At 36.2% G+C, this 27,550-nt stretch overlaps 3 protein-coding genes and 1 non-coding gene across 5 annotated transcripts; 3 read left to right on the plus strand and 1 right to left on the minus strand.

The window, feature by feature from the left end:
* Positions 1-505: 505 nt before the first annotated feature.
* Positions 506-1,543, plus strand: LOC137821471 (protein EXORDIUM-like 6). Its single transcript, XM_068626078.2, has one exon. It carries the CDS (start codon positions 563-565, stop codon positions 1,469-1,471), a length of 909 nt encoding a protein of 302 aa, XP_068482179.1. The 5' UTR covers positions 506-562; the 3' UTR covers positions 1,472-1,543.
* A 4,011-nt stretch (positions 1,544-5,554) lies between these two features.
* Positions 5,555-9,404, plus strand: LOC137822062 (protein NUCLEAR FUSION DEFECTIVE 4). 2 transcript variants are annotated; one of them, XM_068626957.2, is made up of 3 exons: positions 5,555-6,114; positions 6,197-7,020; positions 8,578-9,404. In XM_068626957.2, the coding sequence occupies exons 1-3, from the start codon at positions 5,791-5,793 to the stop codon at positions 9,041-9,043; spliced, it is 1,614 nt and encodes a 537-aa protein (XP_068483058.1). In that variant the 5' UTR covers positions 5,555-5,790; the 3' UTR covers positions 9,044-9,404. The 2 variants fall into 2 exon arrangements, with proteins under 2 accessions (XP_068483058.1, XP_090152056.1); XM_090295930.1 differs by lacking the exon at positions 8,578-9,404 and having other exon boundaries at positions 5,735-6,114; positions 6,197-7,024.
* Positions 9,405-19,426: 10,022 nt separating this feature from the next.
* LOC137821532 (Glycosyl hydrolase family 10 protein) lies at positions 19,427-25,926 on the plus strand. Its single transcript, XM_068626171.1, has 8 exons — positions 19,427-19,804; positions 19,892-19,926; positions 20,004-20,175; positions 20,458-20,630; positions 20,712-20,813; positions 24,518-24,664; positions 24,750-25,388; positions 25,482-25,926. Exons 1-8 carry the CDS (start codon positions 19,729-19,731, stop codon positions 25,815-25,817), a joined length of 1,680 nt encoding a protein of 559 aa, XP_068482272.1. The 5' UTR covers positions 19,427-19,728; the 3' UTR covers positions 25,818-25,926.
* On the minus strand, positions 20,301-20,373 carry TRNAE-CUC (transfer RNA glutamic acid (anticodon CUC)). Its single transcript has one exon. It is a non-coding gene; the product is annotated as a tRNA-Glu (tRNA).
* Positions 25,927-27,550: the final 1,624 nt, after the last annotated feature.

Genomic DNA, 27,550 nt, shown 5'->3' on the forward strand with positions numbered 1-27,550 from the left:
AATATGGCTGAAAAAAATAAACAATACGCATTGACATTAATATGATAATCAAGAGATATAAAATCGATTTAGTAATAAGAATGATTATTTTTTGTTTTTGTAAGTGTCCGTTTAAGTCATCCCATCAAGAAATGATAATTAGATGAGTTTAGTTTTATTATATTATCAACAATACATATACATTGAAATCATTTAAATATATTAGATCGTACATATAAAACATTTTATTGAAATAATTTCCATTTTTGTAACGTCTTGTGCAATGATAATTAAGAGTTAAATTTGTTTTATATATGAATATATGAATGAATATGAAAGATGAAGTGTTACTGGAGGATGGTCAATGAAGAGCCCTGATTAGAAGGGAAATGAAGAATAGGAGATTAATTTTAGGAAGGTAGGTCCTGGTTTTGAGGTATTTTTTGTGGGGTTGTTAGTTGTTGGAGCTAAAGAAAGGTGGAAGGTGGGAGGTATAAATAAGGGAAGAAGCAGGAGAGGAATATCAGTGCACTCAACATCGAATAAAGTGAGAGAAGAAGATCAAATAAAGTGAGAGAAGAAGATGGCCTCATTTATCGCAAGACACCTTCTTCTCTCTTTGGCTCTCTCCTTCTCTATTCTTCTTCTTCTTCCCGTCGCCCTTTCCGATGGCCCCGAAGAAGCACCGGCGTTGTCCCACCACGGTGGACGCTTAACCACCGGCATCTTAAGAGTTGGCATCATGTGGTACGGCCCAATTCCAAGAGTCCAAAGGAGGGCCATTTTGTCCTTTTTCAGGTCGCTCAACACCGTCACCCCCAACGCTGATGACCTACCCCAGGTCGCATCGTGGTGGAACATGGTCGAGAGTTATCAAGCATACGCCAAACCAGGTGCAGTTGCTGCACCCAAGATCAGGGTCAAGGTGGTAAACGAAGCGTTCGACGAAGAGTATTCCTACGGAAAAGTGCTCATCAAAGATTTCATCCAGCCCCTTATCCCCATGGCAACCGGCGGAATTCCAAACACCCTCGCTGTGATCGTGGCCTGCAAGGGTGTGACCGTACAGGATATGTGTGCAGGATCATGCGCCCAGCACGGTCTTATAGATAACCAAACTTACGTTGCCGTGGGTGACCCAGAGGACGAGTGCCCTGAGTGTGCATGGCCATTCGCAGGGAGCAGTGGAAAGACCGGCGAAGTGATGATCCCACCAAGCGGTGATATTGGAGCTGATGTGATGGTGAAGTTGTTGGCCGGAGGTTTGGCCGGAGCAGTGACAAACCCTTACGGGGATGGGTTTTTCTCAAGTGCACGAGGAAACCATTTCTACGAAGCCACAAGCAAATGCCCTGATCTTTTTGCATCCGACCAAATACCCTTGGACTCCGAAACTGGTGCTGCCTTCAATGCTGTCGGCGACAAGGGCACCAAGTTCTTGCTCCCTGCAATCTGGAACCCCAAAACTTCTTCCTGCTGGACTCCTCTCTAGATTATTTTATCATTCCTGTATCATACTTCTATAATATTTTTTGACAATATAAAGTAATCTTTTTTGGGACCATTAACTCCTTCTCACCCTTCTTTTCAATTTTACATTTCGGTATTAGATTACATAATTTTCTTCATCGTTTAAGAATTGCCATAAAATTTATATATATATATATATATATATATATATATATATATATAATTAGGTGTAAACTAAACATCTTACTTACATAATTAGTACCTTTCCCTTTTTATTTTCTTTAAAACTGTTTATTTTTTTAGAAAAAAATGACTCACTATCTCATTGGTTAAATTAAGACAAACAGCTTAAACCAGTGAATTATTTTCAAACAAACTTTAAAATTAAATAGAAAGTATATTTAAGTTTTTTTTATGTATTTCAAAGGTATTACAGATAAATGGGTGAAAATATAAGTAGTTTTATACTCTAGCTTCCATTTAAATTGTTGGTTTTGTAACAAAAGTTTGTTACTTTTAATTGTTTAGCAAGGAAGGAAGGTAAATTAGTAGAAAGGAACTGAACAATGTCCCATATACATCTCCAGCTTTCAATTTGCCCATCCCATCTTCCAACAGAATCTCTCTTTTTTCCAATCACCACATGTGAATACTAGATTCAATTTTTTATAGGCTGGATAAACAAAAGAGTAACTTTTTTCCTACATACAAAATAATAATATATCTAAACTAACTAATATTGTAATTTAAATTCATATTCAATTCATCCTTATCATTAGTTACAAAACAATGGCAAAATAATAATTTATTTAAATAAAATAATCTTGTAAATTAAATTCATATTCAGTTTCATCATTTTTTATCTATTTCACGGTTTAAATTAGTAATGTAAATCATGATTATGTAAAGTTTCATACTCCCCAACTTCAATATTAATTTGAATGGATTTTCTTGTTTGCTTCTTACTTAATTTTAAATTCCATAACAAAAACATAATTCTTTATATTTTTCTTTAGTCCAATTCTTTATTTTTTTACATTTAAAGAAATATAAAGACAAATATTATAAGTAAAGTAGAGAATAAAGTACTAATTTTATTCTAAAGTAACATTAACTATATAAAAGGAATTCCAATTCCTATAGAACTGTTGACTGACTATATAAAAGGAATTCCAATTCCTATAGAACTGTTGACTGACTTTGTTACCCTTCTTCCGGTCGGACAGTCAGCTCGAACTTCAGCTTGCTCCTTTTCACCTTAGCGTTACTCCTTCAGGTCTCAGTCGCTCTATCCCAAGTAAATGTCGAATGGGGTACCTGCAGAAGACACTCCAACGCTCAAGTCAGCAAAGAGTATTCGATCCTCGGTTGTCAGAGTATATTTAGTAACGACATACCTTGTTCTTGGAATGTGCGCTATTTATATTATTTTAATGAGCTTATCTTATTGGGCTGAATTAGTGGAGAGGATCGTACTTAGGTGCGTATTACCTAGTGGTTTAGCTTTGTTGACCTTGATTTGAGTGTTAATGGGCTGGGTGTGTCGGTCGGCCCACACAGACGTGCTGGACTCGGCCCGCTCGATCATGGAGACCGAGTTATGGTATTGATCATTCGGTCCATACCAGTACAGTAATAAAAAAGAGGAAGAAGTGGGACACGTGTTCACATTATAGAGTCCCACTTGTCACGTCCAAAATGCATTTCAGATTCCTATTTTTAGTAAAAATTGCATTGTTTTAATTTTAATTTATTTTGAACTTTTTTTTCTAGTGCTGCCATTTGTCAAAAGTTTTTCCGAGAGTCCCTCCATTTGTTTTATAGATAGATTTTATAAAATGGAATTGAAAAATTATGTAACAGTTATTTTTTAAAAAGGAAAAATTATTTAGTTATTTTTTAAATAAATGATAAAATGATTTATTTTATTAAAAAAATCATTCATTAAAAAATTTCCCAAATAAAAACTGATATAAAAAAAATTACCAAATGATACATTATACAAGGTATAGATAAATAAAAAATAAAAAATTAAATTAGTTTAAATTAATAGTTTTAATCCTTCTTTCTTTTTTAATCTCACAATTAACGAGTGAAATATATATTAAAACTACTAAGTTAGAATAATTTGATAGTGTCCTGAAATAAAATTATATATTTTGATGATACATACGTAATGAATGAAAGAAAATGTAAAATGTTTGTTTGTTGTTTTGGTATTCGATGTTCTAACTTGTAACAGATGGCGATGAGTATGGTTGAATTTGTGTGTTGTATTATAGTAGCCAATAGATATGCACCGCATCTTAACTTTGTGTTAGTCTTCACGGCTCAATAACTGTGGGCACAAACACACCCTAAGGTATAGCCGCAAAAAAATTCAACTATAAAACTTCTGCAACTTGTTTATAATAAATCCATAATGGAGTTTCACAGGCCAATTGCATGCATGCTGAAGATCATAAAACTAACAAGTTAATAAAGTGATATAAACAAATTACGTAACCTGTTCTTTATTTTTATTGTTCTAGAGATAAAAGGTTTAATTACGAGAAACGGTTGGTCCTTGGTTGGCGTCATTGACGCTACAACTTGCTACCAAGCTTACCAAACAAAACCTTTTCAATTTACCTTTCTTCAATCACTTACGTAATATGCTTCTTATATATGGATTAAATAAAATAATTAATTACAAATTTCATTAATGAATACACCTAAAAATTTAATATGATGAGAAAATTATAACCTATACATAAATTTCGAAAATTAAAATAAAACATGATTTCAATATAATACCTTAATTAATGCTTAATTTAGCATTACATTGTAAAAGTTGCAATGATAAGTAACTGTAATGTAATAGCACAAAATAAAGTTAGAAATAATTAATTGATGAAAGAGTTATAAGCAATCAAATAAGGTTAAAGAAAAAAAAGTATAAAAGATTAAAGAAAAAAAAGTATAAGTTATGATAAAAAGAAGAACTTATAGAAAATACAATAAGGATAAGAGTAAGAAGTAAATAAGGGATACAAATTTCAGTAAAACCATACAGTGATGACAATGACGGTTATAGATGTATATAAGTTTTTATTTATACTGTTCAAATAATCTAAAATTTTATAATTTATTTTATCAACATATAGGTTTTATTTTTTCATTACATCTTATTTATCATTTAAATAATTATAATTATATAATTATATATATATATATATATTGATTTATTATTATATTACTGTATCGTTTTATACTTTCAGTTTAGTTTTCTGATGAGATCTTTAGTGTTACGGGTTACTCAAATATTTATCGAAAAAGTTGTTTAAAAATATGTATAAACCTCTTTACCTACTCGATTCGAGATTGATCGAAATTGGAAAATTATGTATATTGTTCGATTTCTTGACGAGTTATCTAACAATATGAGTTACTTAATATTTACTGAAAAAATTGTTCAAAAACACGTATAAGCATTTGCTCAAACATAATAATATTATTAAATCGTTACATAACAATGAGTACAACTACGCACCACCAACAACTAACCCAAATAATCTATATTTTTTGACAAAATTTCTAAAACATGAGTCGAAAACCACGAAAATCTTTTATAGATCTTCCGTTTAAAGAGCTAATTTTGGACCTAAAATAGACATTTTGTAAATAGACAAAAAACTATTATAGCAAACAAGTTGTGAGATACTCCTTGAGCCGCAACAATTACTAATAGCACAATTTCCTTATATACTTCTTTTACATTACAAAATTCATGATTTAAATATTAAAATATCTACAAAATTGTACACAGTAGATTTAAATTACCGACATTAAATATGTAATTCAATAATATGTCAGATCCTAAAATATTTTCAAACACAAATAAGCAAATTATTTAACGAGATAATGAAAATACTCCAATCCAGTGATTGAACAAATATCACGAATGAAAAAGGTAAATACAAAATGGATCTCCGTTCGAGGCACCGCAATAGATAATACTAAAAAATGAATACATAATAAAAAGGAGCTTAAGAAATAATAATCTGAGATGCTCTGAGAACCGTTCATCCAACCAATAGATTTAAAAAATAACAGTTTTGGTTTTAGTTGAAATGAAGTTGGATAGTTACAAACAAATTTGGCAGGGAGGATGGTGAAGCATGCATGGTTGTAAGGAAGAAAGATGGTGTTGCTTTCAAATTTGGTCATCTCTGCTAAACTTTTATTTTAATAAATTTTAATTTGAGAAAGATAAAATAAAATAAATCCGTAGAGTGGCATATAAGAAGGCGAGGAGGGTGATAGATAGAAACACAAGAGTCACTCAAATAAAATCCGAAGATGGGCAGTGATTGGAGTTGGAGCAGGAGCAAATGGACTGGATTGGTGGCGGCGGTGTGGATTCAAGCCATATCCGGCAACAACTACACTTTCTCAAATTACTCCGACGCTCTGAAATCCCTCATGCATCTAACGCAACTCCAGCTCAACAATCTGTCGGTGGCGAAGGACGTTGGGAAGGCATTTGGGCTTCTTGCTGGGCTGGCTTCTGACAAATTCCCCACTTGGCTCATTCTCCTCATCGGCTCTCTCGAAGGTCTCGTCGGCTATGGCGTTCAGTGGCTCGTCGTCAGCCAAAGAATCCAACCCCTCCCCTACTCCCAGGTTACCACCAGTTACTCATTGCTCATCATAAACATTTTATTTTCCTAAAATTGCACATTCTCAATTCCCAAAATACATGCAGATGTGCATATTTCTCTGCTTGGGTGGCAACAGCACAACATGGATGAACACGGCGGTTCTAGTCACCTGCATCCGAAACTTCCGCCGCAACAGAGGCCCTGTTTCCGGCATTCTCAAAGGCTATGTCGGACTGAGTACTGCCATATTCACCAACCTCTGCTCTGCTCTCTTCGCCGACGACCCTGCTTTGTTTGTCCTCATGCTCGCTCTCATCCCATTCGTTGTTTGCCTCTCCGGAATCTTTTTCCTCCGTGAGATTCCTCCCGCCGCCGTAGAGGACGAGGAGGAGTCCACTTATTTCGGGGTCTTCAACGCCGTTGCCGTCGTCGTCGCTGTTTACCTCTTGGCCTTCGGCTTCGTGCCGAACCCTAGCGCGTTGGTGTCTCGAGCTTTCTCTGTCGGTTTGCTTGTTCTGTTGGCGGCGCCGTTGGGAATCCCGGTCCACGTTTACTTGAAGGAGCGTGGACCGGACTTGGAGGGGCGGGGTGAAGAACCGTTGCTCCGCGGAAACGACAAGGGGAATGAATGTGAGGTGGAGAGAGGAAATGTATTTGCAAAACACGCGGAGGCGGCGGGGGTGGGGAAGAGTGGACCGGCGGTGGGGGAGGAGCACACGGTATGGGAGGCACTGAGAACGGTGGATTTTTGGATTTTGTTCGTGTCGTTTCTTTGCGGGGTTGGAACAGGTTTGGCGGTTATGAATAATATGGGTCAAATCGGGTTGGCGCTGGGTTATTCGGATGTGTCCCTCTTTGTGTCTTTGACAAGTATTTGGGGCTTTTTCGGTCGGATCGTCTCGGGTTCTGTTTCGGAGCACTTCATCAAGTAAGTCATTCTGACCCCTTTTTTTGTGATGCGTGAAAAGGAATTTATTAATTTAACAATTAAGGTCTAACTTTATTTTAAAAATTAGTTTGTGGAGGGAGTAGTGTTCTCACTTATATACAATATATCTTTATTATATTATTATATTATTATATTATTAATTTGGTATTCATAGTATTTATTTAAAAAGGTTAAATCATTAATGATAATTTCTTATATCATTTATCCAAATACTTAATTCAAATTTATTATTTTTTTACCTTTCACTTATCACATCTTATTATTTGTCTTTTTATACCTTACTTTTTTTTCTATTTCTCTATAGACCTTTTTTTTAAAATAAAGAGGTTGAACAGTAACCAAAAAGAGCTGAATCCATTCAAAAATATTAATAACAAATACTAATGTTCTTTTTAAAAGTTATTTCTTGAATCACTTATATGAAATTTAAAGACACAATCTTTAAAGTGTCCAAGAAGTTAAAGAACATTAAAAGAGAGATAACACACAAAAAATAGAAACAAATAATACAAAAAAAATTTAGACCAGTTTGATTATCTTTGAATCTACACTTCAATTTAATCAACATGAGATGGACACTACTCTTGTAAAATCAGTATAATTTACATACACTTACTATAAACAAACAATAGGCAACACATTAAAAAAAATATGAACCTTCTTGATCCTAGAAATCTTCTACACCAAATCTATGAATGAAAACCAATTCAACTAATGAAAATATGTTATAGAAAGATGCTGATAAAAAAAAAAATGTTATCGAAAGATATCACCTTAACGTGATTGATTTCTAAAACAAGAAAGAGCAAAAACAAATTTCATTCTAAAGAGCTTGTAGATGAACTTGTTTAAAAAATTCTTACACTTTTAATGAAAACTTAACTGGTGTATTTGAAAGACACAGCATGTTGAATTAAGTTTTTTTTTTAGAAAAATGTGTATTTTTGAAAACAAGCCTTATATATGTATTTCGAAATCAGAGTTAATCCATTATTATCTATAATAATTGATTACATTATTTTTATATTATTTTAGAAATCTTTTGTTAACAAATTAATTATTTATATTAAGTGATAATAGATTATTTTCAAGAACAGTATTTAAAAATCCAGATATAATCAATTATAAGGTTAACAATCTAGTTATAATACTCGATTATGAATTAAGAACAATTAATTATTTGTGAGATCAAATATTTTTTGTGATTCTGATCATCTCAAGATAATTTATTAAATTATTCTTCTAAAAATATTTAAAAGAAAATAAGTGTTCCTGAATCAAATAAACATTTCAAGCTTATGCAATATGCTTAGCATGCCTAATCTAATGCTTTTGAGTTCATCATATATCAATAAGAGAAAACTTCTAATTCTTCAATATTTTTAGAATCAATACTATTATTGTCCAAAAGTAATTCTTTTTATTAGGCATCCTCAATGAATGCAATATTTCACTTTTAATAAGGTGTTGGAAGAATACCGATGGTTCTAAATTTTGACCAGCTTAGTTTGTTTTATCAATTTGCCGTGTTTGCAGGAAAGCGGGAACTCCTAGACCCCTTTGGAATGCAGCGTCTCAAATTTTGATGGCCGTGGGATACATACTCCTGGCCATGGCTATGCCAGGTTCACTTTACATAGGCTCCATTATGGTTGGCATATGCTACGGCGTGAGGCTAGCCATCACTGTACCAACAGCCTCCGAGTTATTTGGCCTCAAATACTATGGACTCATTTACAACATTCTAATCCTTAACCTTCCCCTTGGTTCTTTCCTCTTTTCTGGTCTGCTAGCTGGCATTCTGTATGATATGGAGGCAACTACCACCACAGGAGGTGGCAACACTTGTGTTGGAGCTCATTGTTACAGACTAGTGTTCGTAGTTATGACTGCAGCCTGTGTTGTTGGGTTCTTCTTAGACGTTGTCCTATCAATCAGGACCAAGATGGTTTACAACAAGATCTCCTTGAGCAAAAACTCCAAGAAAAACTCAGTCACATAAGTAGGCGATGATTCGAAATGGCTCATATATATATATATCTATGAGGGTATGACACTCTTTGGATTGAGGTGCGTTATGATATCCTAATTTTCACTAGTATGGCTAACACTAAATCAGATGTCTTTTTGGGAATAAAGGTCGGTGGTTAATTTGCTTGTACATCCATTTTGTGTTCTCTGAAGCATAATCAGGTTACAGTCTGTAAATAGTTGTAAAGTGTCTTGTTTTCAACCAATTTGGAGAAGAAAATGTTGTCACAGATTTTCTGATGTATGCAAGTCTTTGAAATTGGTTGATCTGAGTCAAAAGTATTGCAGACTTTACTCATTTCATTCCAAAATTTTACTTATTTTTATTTTTCTATGTGACAAGTAATTTGACGAGAGGCATGAAGGAAAGGAAAATTGACCGAAGAAATTAAAAAAAAAAGGAACTTTTGATGATGTTTAAGTGAAGACAAACTACAGAAGAAGCTGAAATCAATTACGTTATTGAAGAAGACTAGTAGTAGTATCAGAAAAACAGGTGTTTTTTTATCTGGCGGAGCTAATGGGCCAAAAAACTGGAAGAATCATAACTCTAATGGCTGTGTGTGAGTAGTAAGGTAAAATAAATTTGGTAACATTGATAAACTTGTGCAGCATGTGACCTAGGGTGATTAGTAAGGACAAAGAGAGTCAGAGTAAGATGTTTATAATGATGTCCTTTCTACTACACTACTCAAATATAATATATTTTATTCTATCAAATATAATACATATTATTACTTATCTAGTTTAATAAATAATTATTTAAAATCATATCTACTGCAATCAGATTGTAATTTGATAGAAAAATTAACCCAAGTTTTAGTATTTATTTTTATAATAATAATTTTGTATTATGCCACAACTTTGATACAATACATATATGAATAATATATTTAATTATCTTATTTTGATATAATAAATAAAATCCCATAAAGCAACACATAATAATATATATGTAATAAAGATTAGCAATTAAGATCACATTAAATTAATATTGAATTATAATATTTAATAGTTAATATTGAAGAAAATTAAAGTACATGTTCCGTTCGGTTGACCGGGACGTCTTCGTGCGCGACCTCAACCGTCAGCTAGGGACTCCTTCCCACTGATTGCCTGTGGATTCCTGCAAAAAAGAGGACAAAGAGGCGCCCTAGCGGCCGTTTGCACTCCGACGCTCAAGTCAGCCAGCAAGAAACACCAAAACTGTTCACCCCCCGTCTCTGAGCACCGCATATGACACTCTGAAGGTGGTAAGAAATAACTGTGTATTGTGTGTCTGTGTTCTCTCTCTCCGGCAAAAATATTCCCCAGTCCCTTGTTCGTAACCTTGGAGCACGAGCAAGCAACTAGAGAGCTCTGGTAAATTTGCAGAAAGTTCGAACCCTCTTTCCAACATTCTCTGCGCTATTGAAACGCTTGGGAGCCATTATAACACCTGAATGCTCGAAAGGGAAACTGTATTGAAGGACTTTAATTACCTGGCACCTGACTAAAGGGTGTTTCTATTCTGGCATGGCTGTCGTACACGTGGAGGTCCTCACGACGCCATGACCCCATCTGGGGGCGTTTCTGCCCATCTGGGGACGTTTCTACGTGTGAGTCCTCCTGCTTGGGAGTGTTACTGCGCTAGGGGTGACTTTTTGGGTGCCAACTCATGCCCCCAATTATCTATTCACTTACTTTGAGAGCGTATATGCCTTCCTCTTGTACCCTGCACCCGGCTGCCCTAGGCGTGACCTTCCTCTTGAGTCGTATCTGTCCCACAGGCGTCTCTGGGGCGGCAGGAGCACTTCACGAGTCAGGCTGCCCTACACTGGTACTATTACTATGGCCTTGAAGCCACCTTTTCCTTCTCTTTATCGCTGCCCCGTGCTATCGGGACCTGAGGCCTTCCCACGGCGTCGCTCCCTCCATGGTCTTTCCTACCCATGGGTTGGGCGACGCCTTGCCTTGGCGACGCTTCCTCTTGGCGTCTCTCCACCTAGGCGACGCCTTGCGTTGACTTTGACTCTCCAGTCGTTGACTTTGACCTTGACTTAGTCAACGCCCGGATACGGGACGGTACAGTACAATTAAAAAATAATTTAAAAAATATGAAATAATCCTGAAAATAATGTGAGAATATGAATAATATGATGACACTGTTGAGAGAGCCTCCAACCTCGCACAACCACATAATAAAGAGGATGAAGACCTAGAAGTTGTTTATTGATTTAATTACAAATATGAATTTAATTGAGCTTTTGTTTATTTTTGTAGGCCCAATTAAAACATAAACTAGAAGTCAACATTATTTGTGGATCAAGCTTTAGCTTAAATAAATTCCATAAAGTTGTTTAGGATTTCATGGGCCATGTATTTGGCCTAGTAGCATCAAATAATTGGACCCAATATTTGGGTCAAGTAGCATAGGTTTTTGGGCTTGTATTTGGGTCATAGTGAAATAGGTCTAGTTAGGATTAAAAGTGATCGGTTGGGGTAACAATTGGACTTATTTGAACCCAATGTAACCATAAAACGGTATATTGAATAACGAAAATCACCTTGAAAAGGAGCACATGGACGTCTACATGACAACGTAGGAGTGGAGAAGATTTAGCATGGAAAGTATGAACTAAACATAAAAAACATGACTTCACATAACACCTTCTCATTCAAGATTTTTTTTTTTGAATTTTTAAATTTTGATTCCAAAATGTTCAACTATCTCTCTTAATTTCCACTAGTATGGCTAATACTGAATATGATGTCTTTTTGGGAATAAAGGCCTGTGGTTAATTTACTTGTACATCCATTTCATGTGCTCTGAAGCATAATCAGGTTACAGTGTGTCAGTAATAGTTGTAAAATGTCTTGTTTTCAACCAATTTGGAGAAGAAAATGTTGTCACAGATTTTCTGATATATGCAAGTATTTGTAATTGGTTGTGTTGATCTGAGTCAAAAGTATTGCAGACTTTACTCATTTCATCCCAAAATTTTACTCTCTTTTTTCCTGTGATAAGTAATTTGATGAGAGGCATGAAGGAAAGGAAAATTGACTGAAGAAATTAAAAAAAAAGAACTTTTGATGGTGTTTAAGTGAAGACGAACTACATAAGAAGCTGAAATCAATTACGTTATCGAAGAAGACTAGTAGTAAAAACAGGGTTTTTTATCTGGCGGAGCTAATGGCCAAAACACTGCAAGAACTCTAATCGATTCTCTTTTCTTTTTAATTTGTCTTCAGACCAATTAATGTTTCTATTGATTCACACAAGTTCACATTTATATTACAAATAAAGTTAAAAATAATTTCAGCATATTCTTGTCAACTTCAACATTATGCATAATCCACTGGCTTACCATTCCTGAAACAAGAAATAAAAAATAGCACTTTCACCATGTCAATATCAAAACAGTTAACCGTGGTTGATTGGAATGGAATTGACTTTGGCATGGCGTGTAAGTACTCCTGGTTTTGCGAAATCCATCAACATCAACCTGTTGCCTCACCCATGCCTTCATCTCTCTATGCTAAAATACGACTTAATAATATATCCACAACAAACACTGTAACATATACAGTATTTGGGGGCATCCATAGGTGTTCATGATCAAATGGAGGCTGCTATGCTAACTAGGCCGTGAGGAACTGCAGAGATCAATGTGTCAAAATTATACAGATATTTCAAAACTTGTTTAATGCGCTACGCGCTTTCTGTTTTTTCGTTTTTTCTTTGTTCTATATAACAGACTTGTGTTGGGAAAAACGGGTAATTTTCCCACTAAAACAAAACCCTAACAGAGCTACCCGACAAATAATATTGAATAAATAAAGCGGAATAATAAAAGAGATAAAGAGGAAAAAACACACCCGAAAATTGTTAACGGAGTTCGGCCTGTTTAGCCTAATCTCCGAGCACAGCAAAAACAACTCACTTTTATTATTATGAGAGAAGATATTACAAATTGGGATCTATAACAGTGAAGGAGAAGAGTTTAATTTATAACCCTCAAACCTCATTCCCAAACAATGAACCCACCGATGTGGGACTTGGGATTAAGCCAAAATCAACAAATCTCCACCTTGGCTTAATTTCAAGTCCCACCTAAAACAAATCTTCTCACAACATAACAAAAAACAAACTTTACAGTGCTTCAAATTTGCGCCTCTGGGCGCCAACTTCAAATGTGCAAAATATTAACCAAGTCTAAACAATATTCAAACTTGGCCCTTATAACCACCTTGCCTTGTAGCGAACATCTTCTTTATTAGAAAATTCTTCTTTCTTTGCAAATACCCATTTGCACCCAATTGCCTTCTTACCTTTTGGTAATTGTGCCAACTTCCACGTCTTGTTCTTCTTCAAAGACTGCATCTCCTCTTCCATCGCACCCGCCCAATTACCACTCTCTGAACTCAGAATGGCTTTTGGGTAAGTGGATGGAATGTCATCAACAACTGGAAGTGCATAGGCAACCATATCCATGAAACGAGCAGGCTTCTGAATATCTCGTCTCTGTCTTCTAACTGCAATTGGCGCTGATTGTTGTTGAGATTCTTGGGTAGGAACCTCTTCCTCATCTGACTCTTCTTCTGCCATAGGAGAGTCACTTGTGGTATTTCGTGTTGGGATCACCACTGTCGGCTCAAACTCCACCTGCTTCTGAACACACTCCACCTGTTGTGGAGTACTATCAGCTCCTTCTGGATTTACCTTCTTTAACATGGCAGATTCATCAAAGGTAACATCCCTGCTGATAATCGTCTTCTTTGCCTCTAGACACCACAAACGGTATCCCTTCACTCCAGGACTAAAGCCCATGAAAAGAGCCTTCTTTGCCCGTGGATCCAACTTTGATTCAATCACATGATAATATGCAATAGAACCAAAAACATGCAAGGAATCATAATCAGTTGCAGGTTTTCCAGACCATACCTCTAACGGGGTTTTGCCATCTATAGCAGATGATGGCAAACGATTGACGAGATGTTGAGCGTATGTCACAGCCTCAGCCCAAAACTCTCTGCCTAACTCAGCATTAGACAACATACAACGAACTTTCTCCACAAGTATCTTGTTCATACGCTCCGACACCCCATTCTGTTGTGGTGTTTTTCTAACAGTGAAGTGCCGAACTATGCCACAATCTTGACATACCTTCAGGAACGGATCACTCTTGTATTCTCCTCCATTGTCTGTTCGGAGAACCTTAATCTTCCTTCCTGTCTGGTTTTCAACTTCAGCTTTCCACTTAAGGAAAATTTCAAGCACATCATTTTTGTTCTTCATAGTAAACACCCAAACTCTCCTGGAAAAATCATCCACAAAAGTGACAAAATAATGCCTACCTCCGATTGACGGAGTCTTGGCAGGTCCCCACACATCTGAATGCACATAATCCAGAATACCCTTGGTATTGTGAATTGCAGTGCCAAACTTCACTCTTCGTTGCTTTCCCAGAACACAATGCTCACAAAATTCAAGTTTGCAAGCCTTCGTACCTTTCAACAATCCTTGCTTGGTAAGAATTTGCAAGGATTTCTCTCCAGCATGTCCTAACCTCATATGCCACAACTTCGTTGCCTCAACATCCTTCTTAGAGCTAGAAGTTGCTGCCGCTACTGTCCCCACCACTGTACTACCTTGATAGTAATACAAATTGTTCTTCATCACGCCTTTCAACATCACCAGTGCTCCTGAAGTTGCTTTAAGAATTCCATCTCGCATCGTCACAACTAGGCCTTTAGATTCTAAAGCCCCCAATGAGATGAGATTCTTCTTCAACTTTGGCACGTACCGTACATCCCGCAAAATTCTGGTGGATCCATCATGATTCCGCAGCTTGATTGAACCTATTCCAGCTGTCTTACATGGATTATCATTACCCATGTAAACAACCCCGCCATCGAGTTCTTGAAAATCAAAGAACCATTCCCGAATGGGACACATATGATAAGTACAACCTGAATCCAATATCCACTCATCTGGATACGATGATGCTGAAAGCGAGACAATTAAAGAGATATCTGATTCCACGTCACTTTTGCATTCTGCAACATTTGCATCTTGTGGAGTCTTCCCTTTCTTCTGCAGTTTTGGACAGTCTTTCTTCCAGTGTCCTTTCTCATGACAGAAAGCACACTCATCTTTGGCAACGACTCGACCTTTAGACTTAGACATCCCTCTTCTCTCCTTTGTTTGGCTTTGCTGACGACCTCTTGCCACCAATGCTTCTTCTGATGTCGTTGATTTGGTTCTCATCTTATCTTGCTTTCTTAATTCATGACTATATAAAGCAGAACAAACAGCATCTAACGACACATTCTCCTTCCCGTGAAGGAGCGTAGTCTCCAAATTTTCAAATTCATCAGGAAGAGATGATAACAACATCAAAGCCAAATCCTCATCCTCAAACTTCACATCTAAATTCAACAGGTCTGCTACTAATTGATTAAACATAGTGATGTGTGCATTCATAGTAGTACCTTGTTGGTAGTCAAATCGGAACAATCTTTTCTTCATCAGGAGCTTGTTCTGACCACTCTTCTTCAGAAACTTGTCCTCCAATGCCTTCCACAGTTTGTGTGCAGAAGTCTCGTTTTTTACAGCGTACTTCTGCTCTCTGGACAGGCAGGATCGAATAGTTCCGCATGCCAACCGGTTGATGATGCTCCAATCTTTCTCCTCTACCTCTTTTGGTTTCTCTCCTTCAATAGCAATATCAAGACCCTGCTGAAAAAGAGAGTCCAAGACCTCTCCTTGCCACATGCCAAAATGTCCAGTGCCATCAAATATTTCCACCGCCAATTTCAAGGTGGACACCAGGAACCTCGACCATGATGAAGAGGAGCCCGACACTCTGGATACATCCTTGGCTTCTTCTTTTTGATTTGCCATTACAAACTCAAAATATAATATTCAATATTACAAATAATTTCAAACAACCCAAGGCGAACCTTCGGCTCTTGATACCACTTGTTGGGAAAAACGGGTAATTTTCCCACTAAAACAAAACCCTAACAGAGCTACCCGACAAATAATATTGAATAAATAAAGCGGAATAATAAAAGAGATAAAGAGGAAAAAACACACCCGAAAATTGTTAACGGAGTTCGGCCTGTTTAGCCTAATCTCCGAGCACAGCAAAAACAACTCACTTTTATTATTATGAGAGAAGATATTACAAATTGGGATCTATAACAGTGAAGGAGAAGAGTTTAATTTATAACCCTCAAACCTCATTCCCAAACAATGAACCCACCGATGTGGGACTTGGGATTAAGCCAAAATCAACAACTTGTTGGGTCTGTTTTGTATTGCTTTTTTCTTTGTTCAATGAAAATTGTACCTACCAGTCCTCGGATGTCGTTGACTGCTAGTAATGGTAGGCCACATAAGCTGGGTCCCACGAGCGGCATCGCAAGCGACGCGAGCCAGAGTGTCGAAGAGTGGTCAGATGTCGATCATCAGGATGTGTTGATGTGTCCTCGACAACAAGGTGGGGCAATGTGACATTGGACATCAGTGACTCAAACAACGAAGCTAGGCCACGAGAGGTGGATCCTAGACAACACACCAGTTATCAGTAGGGAGAAACCTAGATCACGAGTGGTCTATTCGTGTGGCGTGAATAGTGCATTCAAGCGGAGCACAAGTAAAGAGCCACTGGAAGAGCTGAGGCCCATGAGGATTACGTTCTAGAGGTAGGCTGCATGCATGGAATGTGAACAACTAGGGCACTCCCAGGAGGGATGACCCAGAGATTAGGTGCACAAGTTGGTATCCAGGTGGTCATCCCGTCAGAGGTTGCACTCCAGTAAGGGAGCCTTACGCGTTAGATTGGCCTAAGAGTGGGTGATAGCGGCGCTAAGGCCTAACCTCAGAAACCCTAGATGCGGGTGGCGGAAACAGCGAAAACCCGAGAGTATATAAAGGGTAATAACAAACCTAATAAGGTACGCAACATTTACGCGATACACACACAGTTTCACATGGAGCTTTTACGGCTAAGTGTTTTGGTGTTTTCTAGCCCCAGTATTGACTTGAGCGTCGGAGTGCAAACGACCTCTAGGGCGCCCCTTTGTCTTTGCAGGTTCAGTTGTTTGATCCAAGGAAAGCACGAACAAAGGCATAGAAGATTGAGCGTGTGATCGTCATTAGACATACGAAGACAATCGAGTCAACCGGAACAAAACTCTTTCCTTTCATGTTTTCTACTGCTACTCTTCCTCAGCCTTTTGTTCTTTCATTCTATACGATTATCGGTTCTCTTATTGAATGAAAACTTCTGCATGTGCCGCAACCAAGTCAAATACATATGGAACTACATGAGGTTTCTTGAGAAAATGAATTGTGATTAAAATTGAAATTAATAAAAATCCTAGCCCTTTATATTTAACTTTATAAGCAAAATTAACCTCTCACACCTATCATGCACTCACTTTATGTATTTGCATAACCTTTTATGGGATATCCCAAGTAAATTTACTCATGAAGAATTGAAGAGGTGTTGTGTGAGCGAGCTGAGATTTGCTTGAAATTTAAAAACAGAATAGTTTGAGCTTTGATTCATTGAGAAATGGGTTACAGTACCCTAGACTCATTATACGTGACCTGCGGAGCCTGCTGTGATCAGTACCGAAAGGAACATATATTTTGGAGTACCTATACCACGCTGAAACCCAACTGACAGAGAAAGATAGTATATTGATTTCTTTGTTGTCTTTCTTGCCATACAAATCAACACATTTTCACATAAGTTGATGATGCCAAGCAGCAAAGAGGGAACACACTTTCAGTTATTTAGTGATCTTTCAAACATAAATTCATGTGGTTTCTGTGACTCCTCCACTTTTTCCCATTTTGGATTGTCTAAATGGCTTGCGTCCAGACTTGACTTATGTGTTATTTAAAAGAATGATGAAATATGAACATTTGAATATCATAAATACTTTATTGGTAACATTTATGATTTTTCTTTATTTTTATGGATGATGATGTGATTCTGCATAATTTTGGTACTTCAAAGGGTGGGTGGGAAGAGGTGTGCATTGCACATAGTGGGAAGTAATATAAGTCCTGTGGTCCAAAAAGGAAGAGCGCATGCCGACCCTATACTTTACTTCATCAGTATTCAATGCTCACTCCAAGCAATACCATTCTGGGAAAGTTCAAGCTGCACTTTTTTCTTCCTCAGAAGTGAAGCTTTATGCAGCACTCTTTGGACCAATATGATCAAATCCTTTCAGTAATAGGAATGTTATTAATTTTCTTAGAGAACCAAAAGGTGCAAACATTAGCAAGCCAATGCACTGTGATTTTGTGAATTTTCTTAACTTCCACCTAAATTTCCATTCACCCAACAACTTATACCAAATGTAGATAACCTGTTATTAATAAAAGGGGTTTCTTTAGTTTTTTAAACCATCAATCCATTTAGATTCTGTGTAATTAATACTAGTTTCTTCCATTACATCTATTTATGTTTAAACTTTCCATTTTTATTGATATTTTAGAAACTGAAGATTTAATACATTTTCCCCCAGCGACCCCCTTATTTAAAATGAAGACGATAGTATTGTTTTCATGACATTTCATTTTAACAAGATCATTGGATTGGAGGAGTTGGAAAAGGCATGGGAATATGAAATGTTAATCATAAACTTTAGGAAGAAGAGTGAAATAAACAAGAATGTTGAGTTCAGAGACATTAGAAGTCAAGATTGATATATAGACACTTCAATATTGATTGGTGTCCTTAATTGTTTAACTCCATTCGTTAATCAATTCATTGCATAATGTTATATTGTCCTTTTGCACCTGAACAGGCTGTACAAGACCCAAAGATGAAAGGTCCTGGTTTTTGGGCTCTCATAGGATGTTTCACATGATTTCTGAACCCTCCATTTATTCATTATTGTTTAAGGATCATGTGATCCAAGACCGCCTCACACATTTCTCACACTTCTCAGTTATTTTTTGTTCCTGTGCAAATCACACGCTCTAATTAAAGAAGTATGCAAAATTTAAACTTTTCCAAGATTTAAAATTCATGTTAATTTCAAAATTTAAATTGTAGATTCATTAGAATTTGAAAGAAAGAAATAGTCATTAATTATAGTAGTAATAATAAGTCTGAATAAGGAGTACTGCAGTATCCGTATTTGGAAAAGCAATGTGAACAATAGAGTGAGTTGAAGTAGATGGAAATGTAATTCGAAGACACATTAACTAAATTGACTATTGAAATCCATTACCATCACCCATTACCGTTGCAAAAATTCAAGGTTTGGTGAATTGGTAATTAATGATGCAGGAGGAAGGTGAAGAACTATAGTAGCAGTGTCTCTAAATAAAGAGTGAGATGAATTTATTAGTTCTCTTATTTGTTAACGTAACAGTGGCATGTGAAGAGAAAAGAAGGGACCTTTTCAGAGGTTCTGTTCCCTTGTGATATCACCTCCCAAATGCTACACCACTGTTACCCTCAATCCAAGTACAATCAATCGCTTTGTCGTCACTCCTTTCTTACACTCCCGTGTTCTCTGGGACTCTGTTCACTGCTACTAACACCCCCATTTCTTTTTGTATTTAAGCTCAATGCTTTTCTTCACACTTTATAACCCTTTTGCTTCTATTCACTTCTTCCCCCATTTATAAGTCCAAGGATGCAAGATATCCCCTTCTATGTCCTTATACTTTCCCTCCTTCTAATTCCAACTTCTCTGGTTTCTCCTTTATACGGTTCTTCTTCCTACAAATTTTCCCTGTTTATTATTTTCAAGTACTAATAACATTCTCAATATTCATTATTTGCTGTCTTCGTTGCAGATGGGCCCTTATATGACTTCACTGCCCACACTGAGGTGATTATATTTTTTAAACAAAACGCATTCAACATTCACTAAGCTGGGATTATGACTTTAATTGATGTTCATGATAGTGCAAAGAGAAACCAGAGGAGCCACTTTATGGAGGAGGAGTTCTCAAGAGTCAGCAACGGTCTCCTCCTGGTCTTCAAGACAACATTGCCTCATCTTACGTTGTTAACAACACCTATGTGCCTTCACTCCTTCTCTATAATCTCACCCAGGGCACCATTTACACTTTTTCCGGTTAGTTATTATCGTTTTTACACTCTTATCTTAATGATTGATTATGTTACTTTTCACCATTTTCTGCTTAATAAAAGAAAAAAAAACTACAGTAGCGTTATTTTAAAGTTTTGATTAAAAAAAAATTCCGTTGCCGGGACTTGAACCCGGGTCTCTCGGGTGAGAGCCGAGTATCCTAACCAACTAGACTACAACGGATTGATGTTGTTTGAATAATTAAATAATTTAAAGTTAAACTCTTCGATAGTAAGAATTGTTAGATATTATGATAATATGTTACAGCATGGGTGAGAGTTAAAGGTTCAAGTTCGGGCATGATAAGGGCTACCCTGGAAACAGAGAAAGAGACGTATGATTGCATCGGGACAGTTTCAGCCAAGCTTGGATGCTGGTCATTTCTCAAGGGTGGTTTCGTTCTAACCTCGTCTTCAAATTTATCCGTCATCTTCTTCCAGGTAGCTTCCTTTTCTCTGCTCTTTTATTCCGTAAAACTCTTTAGGATATTTGGTTAGTTTCTTTTAACCTTGTGTATGCAGAACGCGGATGGTAAAGACATCAATATAGAAGTTGCTAGTCCATCACTCCAGCCATTTACTAACCAACAATGGAGAATCAACCAACAGTATATGATCAATACTGTGAGTTACACTTCATTATTTTGACCAAAATAATGGAATGCTTAGTTGTTTTTTATTCACCAAATGCGGTAATTAATTGTTGTAAAACAGAATTTGTAATATTTTAAAACAGAAAACGAAAAAACAGAGCACGTGCAGGAAACGTAAAATAGAGTCTGCGAGTGTGCGCACAAACCTTAGAAATCCTCATTCATAGAGGACCAACGTTTGAAACACTCGTTCGTAGAGGTTGAACGTGAGATACCAACCTTCCTCAATCTAAGGGGACCCCAGAAAATGTTCCTATCATGAATGAGTCTCTAAGAACGTGTGTGCTCTCAACAGATTCAAATCTGCCCCGCACTCTTCGGGAAGACACAGTCTCTACAACAGCTCGGAACTGTCTTGATCGTGGGAATCAGATTTGCTTAAGTAGTGGGATGTGGTTATTTTCTCCATCTATAAATACTGCCACCTTTTGCTTCAGAAAATGCATATCTCACTCACCTTCTTCACTTTTTCATTTTCATCTCAGCGTGCACGGTTCATCTTCTTTTCTTCCTCCCCATCTCTCTTCATTTATTCTTTTACTTTATAATTATTTTTATGAGTTTTATTGGATTCTTATTCTTTTAAGAGTAACTTGCTAGTTCTGATCCTTGAAAATTTGTGGGAAGTTCCTGTTGTATCATGGGAGACTTGCGCAATACACAATACACCGCGGATAAGTCCTTACGGATAGTGATTGCCCATGCCTTGGGAAATTAATTTTGTTTGTGTTTAAAGCCTCATTTTCTACAATCGTAAGGACTTATGACTGAAAATGCGGACAACAACAACGCTGCACGTCAAATGTTGTTTTTGCAACGCAAACCATTTTTGCGAAACCATTTTCGGATGTCTCGAAAATTGAAGTCTTCATTACAACTTCTATACCTGACTCAAGCACAATTGCGAAACAAATTGATAATTGGATCCATGCAAATAAGGTATGTCGTCACACCTTATTTAGTGTGTTATCTAACGATCTGTTCGATGTCTATGCTTCGTACAAGGAAGCAAAAGATATTTGGGATTCTCTTATCCTCAAATACACTGCCAAAGACATCGTCAAACAAAAATTCATAATCGGAAACTACTACCGTTGGGAGATGATCAAAGGCAAAGACATCAAAATCCAGATAAACGAATATCACAAGCTGTTTGAAGATATCAAAGCTGAAAGCATAGCCTTGCCGAATGAATTCGTGTCCAATTTCTTGATCGAAAAGTTTCCACAATCTTGGACGGATTACAAACAACAACTAAAGCACAAACACAAACAAATGTCACTATCAGATCTGATCACCCACATCATCATTGAAGACACAAACAAGAAGGAGTTTCTTGCTGCAAAGGCCAAAACTTTGTCTGCCAAAACAATTTTGGTAGAAGACAAACCAACTCCAAAAAGGTACGAGAAAAAAATTTGATCACAAAAAGAAACATAATAATAAATTCTCTCGTCCCAATGGAACTAACCTCACTTTCAAGAAAAGGATAATTGCTTTGTTTGTGGAAAGTCAGGTCATCATGCACCTTAGTGGAGACATAGGACCAAAAACGAATATTTTAAGTCAATGAGCACCCCTTACGATGCTAACTCTAAATTAAAGAAGAACAAAGGAGAATCTATTTTTCAACTCAGTATGCCCAGATAATTGGAAGCTTATTGCATTTAATGAGCTTTTCTAGACCAGATATTGCTTACGCAGTAGGTAGACTGAGTAGATACATTCAATGTCCTAGTCAGGATCATTGGGATGCGCTTGCAAGACTCATGAAATACTTGAGAACTACAAATGGATTATGTCATTGAATATAATGGTATTCCCGTTGTGCTAGAAGGGTACAATGATGCTAACTGGATCTCTGATTCAGATGAGACAAAATCCATTAGTGGTTATGTATTTACACTTGGGGGTGATGCAGTTACATGGAGATCAGCCAGACAAAATATTATTGCAAGATCAACAATGGAATCTGAGTTTGTTGCTCTCGAAATGGTTGGTAGTGAAGTTGAGTGGTTGAAAAACTTCTTAGCAAACATTCCGTTAGGAATGAAACCAACCTCATATGTATTAATGCATTATGATTGTCAATCGGCAATAACTATAGCTAAAAATAAAACTTTCAATGGAAAGAACGGACATATACAATTGAGACATAATTTAGTGAAACAGTTGTTAAAGAGTGAAACGATTTATATTGACTATGTCAAGTCAGAACGGAACTTAGCAGATCCTCTGACAAAACCCTCAGGGAGAAAACTGGTTTTAGAAACATCGAGGGGAATGAGACTTAAGCCACTTGCAAACAAACAAGTGATGGAAACCAAACCTTTGTGATTGGAGATCCCATGAATAAGGTTCATATGGGTAAAAACAAGTCACTTGTTAGTTATGCTAGCACTAATATTGATTTAAAATCAATTTTGTCCATTCCTATGGTGAGTGTGAAAGTGTTAGATACTGCATTATCGAGAGGATAAACTTTATGGTTAAAATTCTAAGGTAAAAGAATTTTAACGATTTACAAAGTTTTTAATGGTTTATATATCCCTTATGGGTTGTGTATGATTTGCAACATACACTTGATGAAATCACCTATATGAGTGTCAAGTGGGGCCGCTTGCATGAGATCTTGACAAGATCTCTATAACACTCATGAATATTGGGCACGCATATGGCCTAACCAGCGCAACACAACGATAACAACAAGTAATGTGGGGGTGTATTGTGATTGATAAACCTCTAACACATACTGAGTGTCTTGGTTCATATAGCTTGCTATACTAGCTTTGATGCATTACATCTTAGATGAACCCAATTTTTTTTTCTTTCTTTATCTCTATGTTTTATCTTTTGCAATATGTGGGGATTGTAAAACAGAATCTGTAATTGTAAAACAAAATCTGTAATATTGCAAAACAGAAAAAGAAAAAACAGAGCGTGTGCAGAAACGAAAAACAGAGTGTGCGAGTGTGCACACAAACCTCTGAAACCCTCATTCGTAGAGGACCAACGTTCGAATTCGCAGAGGTTGAACGTGGGATAGAGTCCCAACGTTCTGCAACCTAATGGGACCTCCAGAAATGGTTCCTACCTTGAATGAGTCACTCAGAACGTGCGTGCTTTCAACAAATTCAGCTCTGCTCCGCTCTCTCCGGGAAGACGCAATCTTCTTCTCTGCAAGAGCTCTGAACCGCCTTGACCGTGGGAAGCATATTTGCTCACGTAGTGGGATGTAGTTATTTTCTCCATCTATAAATACTGCAACCTTTTGCTTCAGAAAACACATTTCTCACTCACCTTCTTCACTTCTTCATTTTCATCTCAGCATGCACTATTCATCTTTTTCTCTTCCTCCCCATCTCTCTTCATTTATTTTTTTACTTTATAATTATTTTTATGAGTTTTATTGGATTTTTACTCTTTTAAGAGTAACTTGCTAGTTCTGATTCTCATAAATTTTCGAGAAGTTCCTATTGTATCCTGGGAGGCTACACAATACACCGCGGATAAGTCTTACGGACAGTGATTGCTCACGTCTTGGGAAATTAATTTTGTTCATGTGTTAAACCATCATTTTCTACATTAACGAGGGATGATGTTGCAAGGACTTTCTCACAAATGAAGTGTCTAACAAAAGGGATGTAATGTTTGTTTTCCTCTTGCATTTGATAGAAAAGAAAGCGTGCCGTCACTGTTCATGTGTCTGATAGCAACGGAAGAAGATTGCAAGGAGCTTCCGTCCGTATAGAGCAAATATCAAAAGACTTCCCTTTTGGATCTGCAATAGCAAAGACCATTCTTGGCAACTTACCCTATCAGGTTTGTATATTTTGCATACCCCACTAACAACTATATTTCATAGCATAGAAATGCATGACAAGACTCAATTCCTGTGTCCGTTCAGAATTGGTTTGCGAAACGATTCAATGCCGCAGTCTTTGAAAATGAGCTCAAATGGTACGCCACAGAACCTGATGAAGGCAGGGTCAATTACACCATTTCAGATCAAATGCTACAATTTGTTAGAACAAACAATATCGTTGCCAGAGGGCACAACATATTTTGGGAAGACCCTAAATACACTCCTCCATGGGTTCTTAACCTTACTGGCATCCAGTTACAATCTGCTGTGAATTCCCGAATACACAGTCTCATGAGCCAATACAAAGATGAGTTCATACACTGGGACGTCAGCAATGAAATGCTTCATTTTGAGTTCTACGAGCAAAGGCTTGGATCTGATGCCACATTGCATTTTTTTGAGACTGCACATGAATCAGATCCATTATCAACCCTGTTCATGAATGACTTTAATGTTGTGGAAACATGCAGTGATGTAAATTCCACTGTAGACGCCTATATCTCACGGGTAAGAGAACTGCAACGAAATGGCATCTTTATGGATGGAATTGGCTTGGAGGGACACTTCACAGTACCCAATCCTCCCCTTATCAGAGCCATCCTAGACAAGTTGGCAACACTTGGACTTCCCATTTGGCTTACTGAGGTTGATATAAGCAAGACAATTGATAGAGATTCACAGGTAACTTAATTTGCATATGGAGTTTTCATATTTGATGTGAATTTAAAGGTATCTATTGAGTTGACATAACTGAATCTCTTTGATAACATGTAGGCGAAATATTTGGAGGAAGTTTTGAGGGAAGGATTCTCACATCCTTCTGTGAATGGGATAATGCTTTGGACTGCATATCATCCAAATGGGTGCTACCAAATGTGCCTCACAGACAATAATTTCAATAACCTGCCAGCAGGTGATACGGTGGACAAAGTTCTTCAAGAGTGGCAAACAGGTCGTGTAGAGGGAGTGGCAGATGTGCACGGTTCCTATAGCTTTTATGGCTTCTTAGGAGAATATTCTATTACTGTCAACTATGGCAACAGGACTACACATTCAACATTCTCCCTCTCTCCAGCTCAAGAAACTAGACATTTCACCATTACACTCTGATCTCACACACTCTTATATAGCTGCTTAACATCACTGCAAACATTACTTTCAAATTCCTCCTTTCTACTCCAAGCCTGCTTCAATGAAGATGCTGTGTTCAGAATTTTTTTACAACTATTCTCCCGATCTGAGTGTTGTACAATTATAATCAATTATCAAATAGATTTATAAAATAAACAGTCCAATTCAAAATCATAATAAACTTTTCCTCATTTACTCTACACCAGCCAAAATGCAGTCATAATTATGAAACAAATATAAGTAAGAGGAAGAACGGTTTTTTGTAAAGTAAATTGTTTATTTTATTTACATTTCGAATAAAGTCTTCAAAATTTTCATAGACAAACTAATTTTATTTAGTGGTATCATAAACACACAAACCCAACATGTAAAAAAATGGATTGTGATGGTTTCAACTTTTTTTTTAGAGTGTGCTGAAATTCTCAATCCAATCTATATTGAGTTGAGAATTATTATAAAAAAGAAAAAAGATGAAGAGGTTGTAAGGAATGGGTAACTCATAATTTATAATTAGAGGAATCATAACTCTAATGTGAATATCATTTTAGGGTTTTTGTGTGTGTCTGTATGAGTAGTAAGGTAAAATAAATTTGGTAACATTAATAAACTTGTGCAGTAATGTGACCTAGGGTGATTAGTAAGGACAAAGAGAGTCAGAGTAAATGTTTATAGTGATATCGTTTCCATTACACTACTAAAATATAATATATCTTATTCTATCAAATAAAAATTAACCCAAGTTTTAGTGTTTATTTTTATAATAATAATTTTGTATTAAACCACAACTTTAATACAATACATATAGAATAAAATATTTAATTATCTTATTTTGATATAATAATTAAAATCGCATAAAGCAACACATAATATATATTATTTAATAATATGTAAAATTAAAATAAAATCACATTCACCTAATATGTAATAAAGATTAGCAAGTAAGATCACATTAAACTAATATTGAATTATAATAATTAATAGTTAACAGTGAAGAAAATTAAAGTACAATTAAAAAATAATTTAAAAAAATGTAAAATAGTCCTGAAAATTATGTAAGATTATGAATAATATGATGGCAGAGGTGCATAAGACGGTGAAGATTTAAAAAAACATAATCCCATATAAAGTGTTAAAAATAATATAATAAAATAAAAAGGTAGAAGAATGAAAAACTAAGTATATGAGGAATGATATATCGATTCTCTCTTTCATTGTACAATCTTTAATTAATGATATAAAAAATAATATTTTTATCATTTCATATAAAAATTGAAATTTTTTATAAAGAAATAGGATTGTATACGGGAGAAAGGTTGTTAATGTAGCTTTTTTCTTAGTATATATAGCATAGAGCACGGAAGATTGAGGGTATGTTTAGATTAGGAAGGGATGTGTGAAAAATTGAGAGAGTGAGGGTCTGTTTGTTTTAAGGGAACTACTATTCACGAGGATGAAAGTGCAATGATATGTGTGCGGAGGAGGAAGAGAGAATCACTGTGAACAGTACTTCCGTTACTTCTCCTCATATTACAAAGAATCTTGCAGAACCTCTCATAAGCAGGTGTGTTTTTTCCATTATAGTCTCATTTTTTTGTCTTTGCATAAAAGTAGCATATTACTTTCTTTTTTGTTGTATAGTTAATATATATAATATAATATAATACAAATAAAATAATATTAAATAATATTAAAATTATCTAAATATAAATATT

Source organism: Phaseolus vulgaris, chromosome 9, assembly GCF_051622355.1.
Source record: "Phaseolus vulgaris cultivar YP4 chromosome 9, ASM5162235v1, whole genome shotgun sequence".
NCBI classification, from domain to species: Eukaryota; Viridiplantae; Streptophyta; class Magnoliopsida; order Fabales; family Fabaceae; genus Phaseolus; species Phaseolus vulgaris.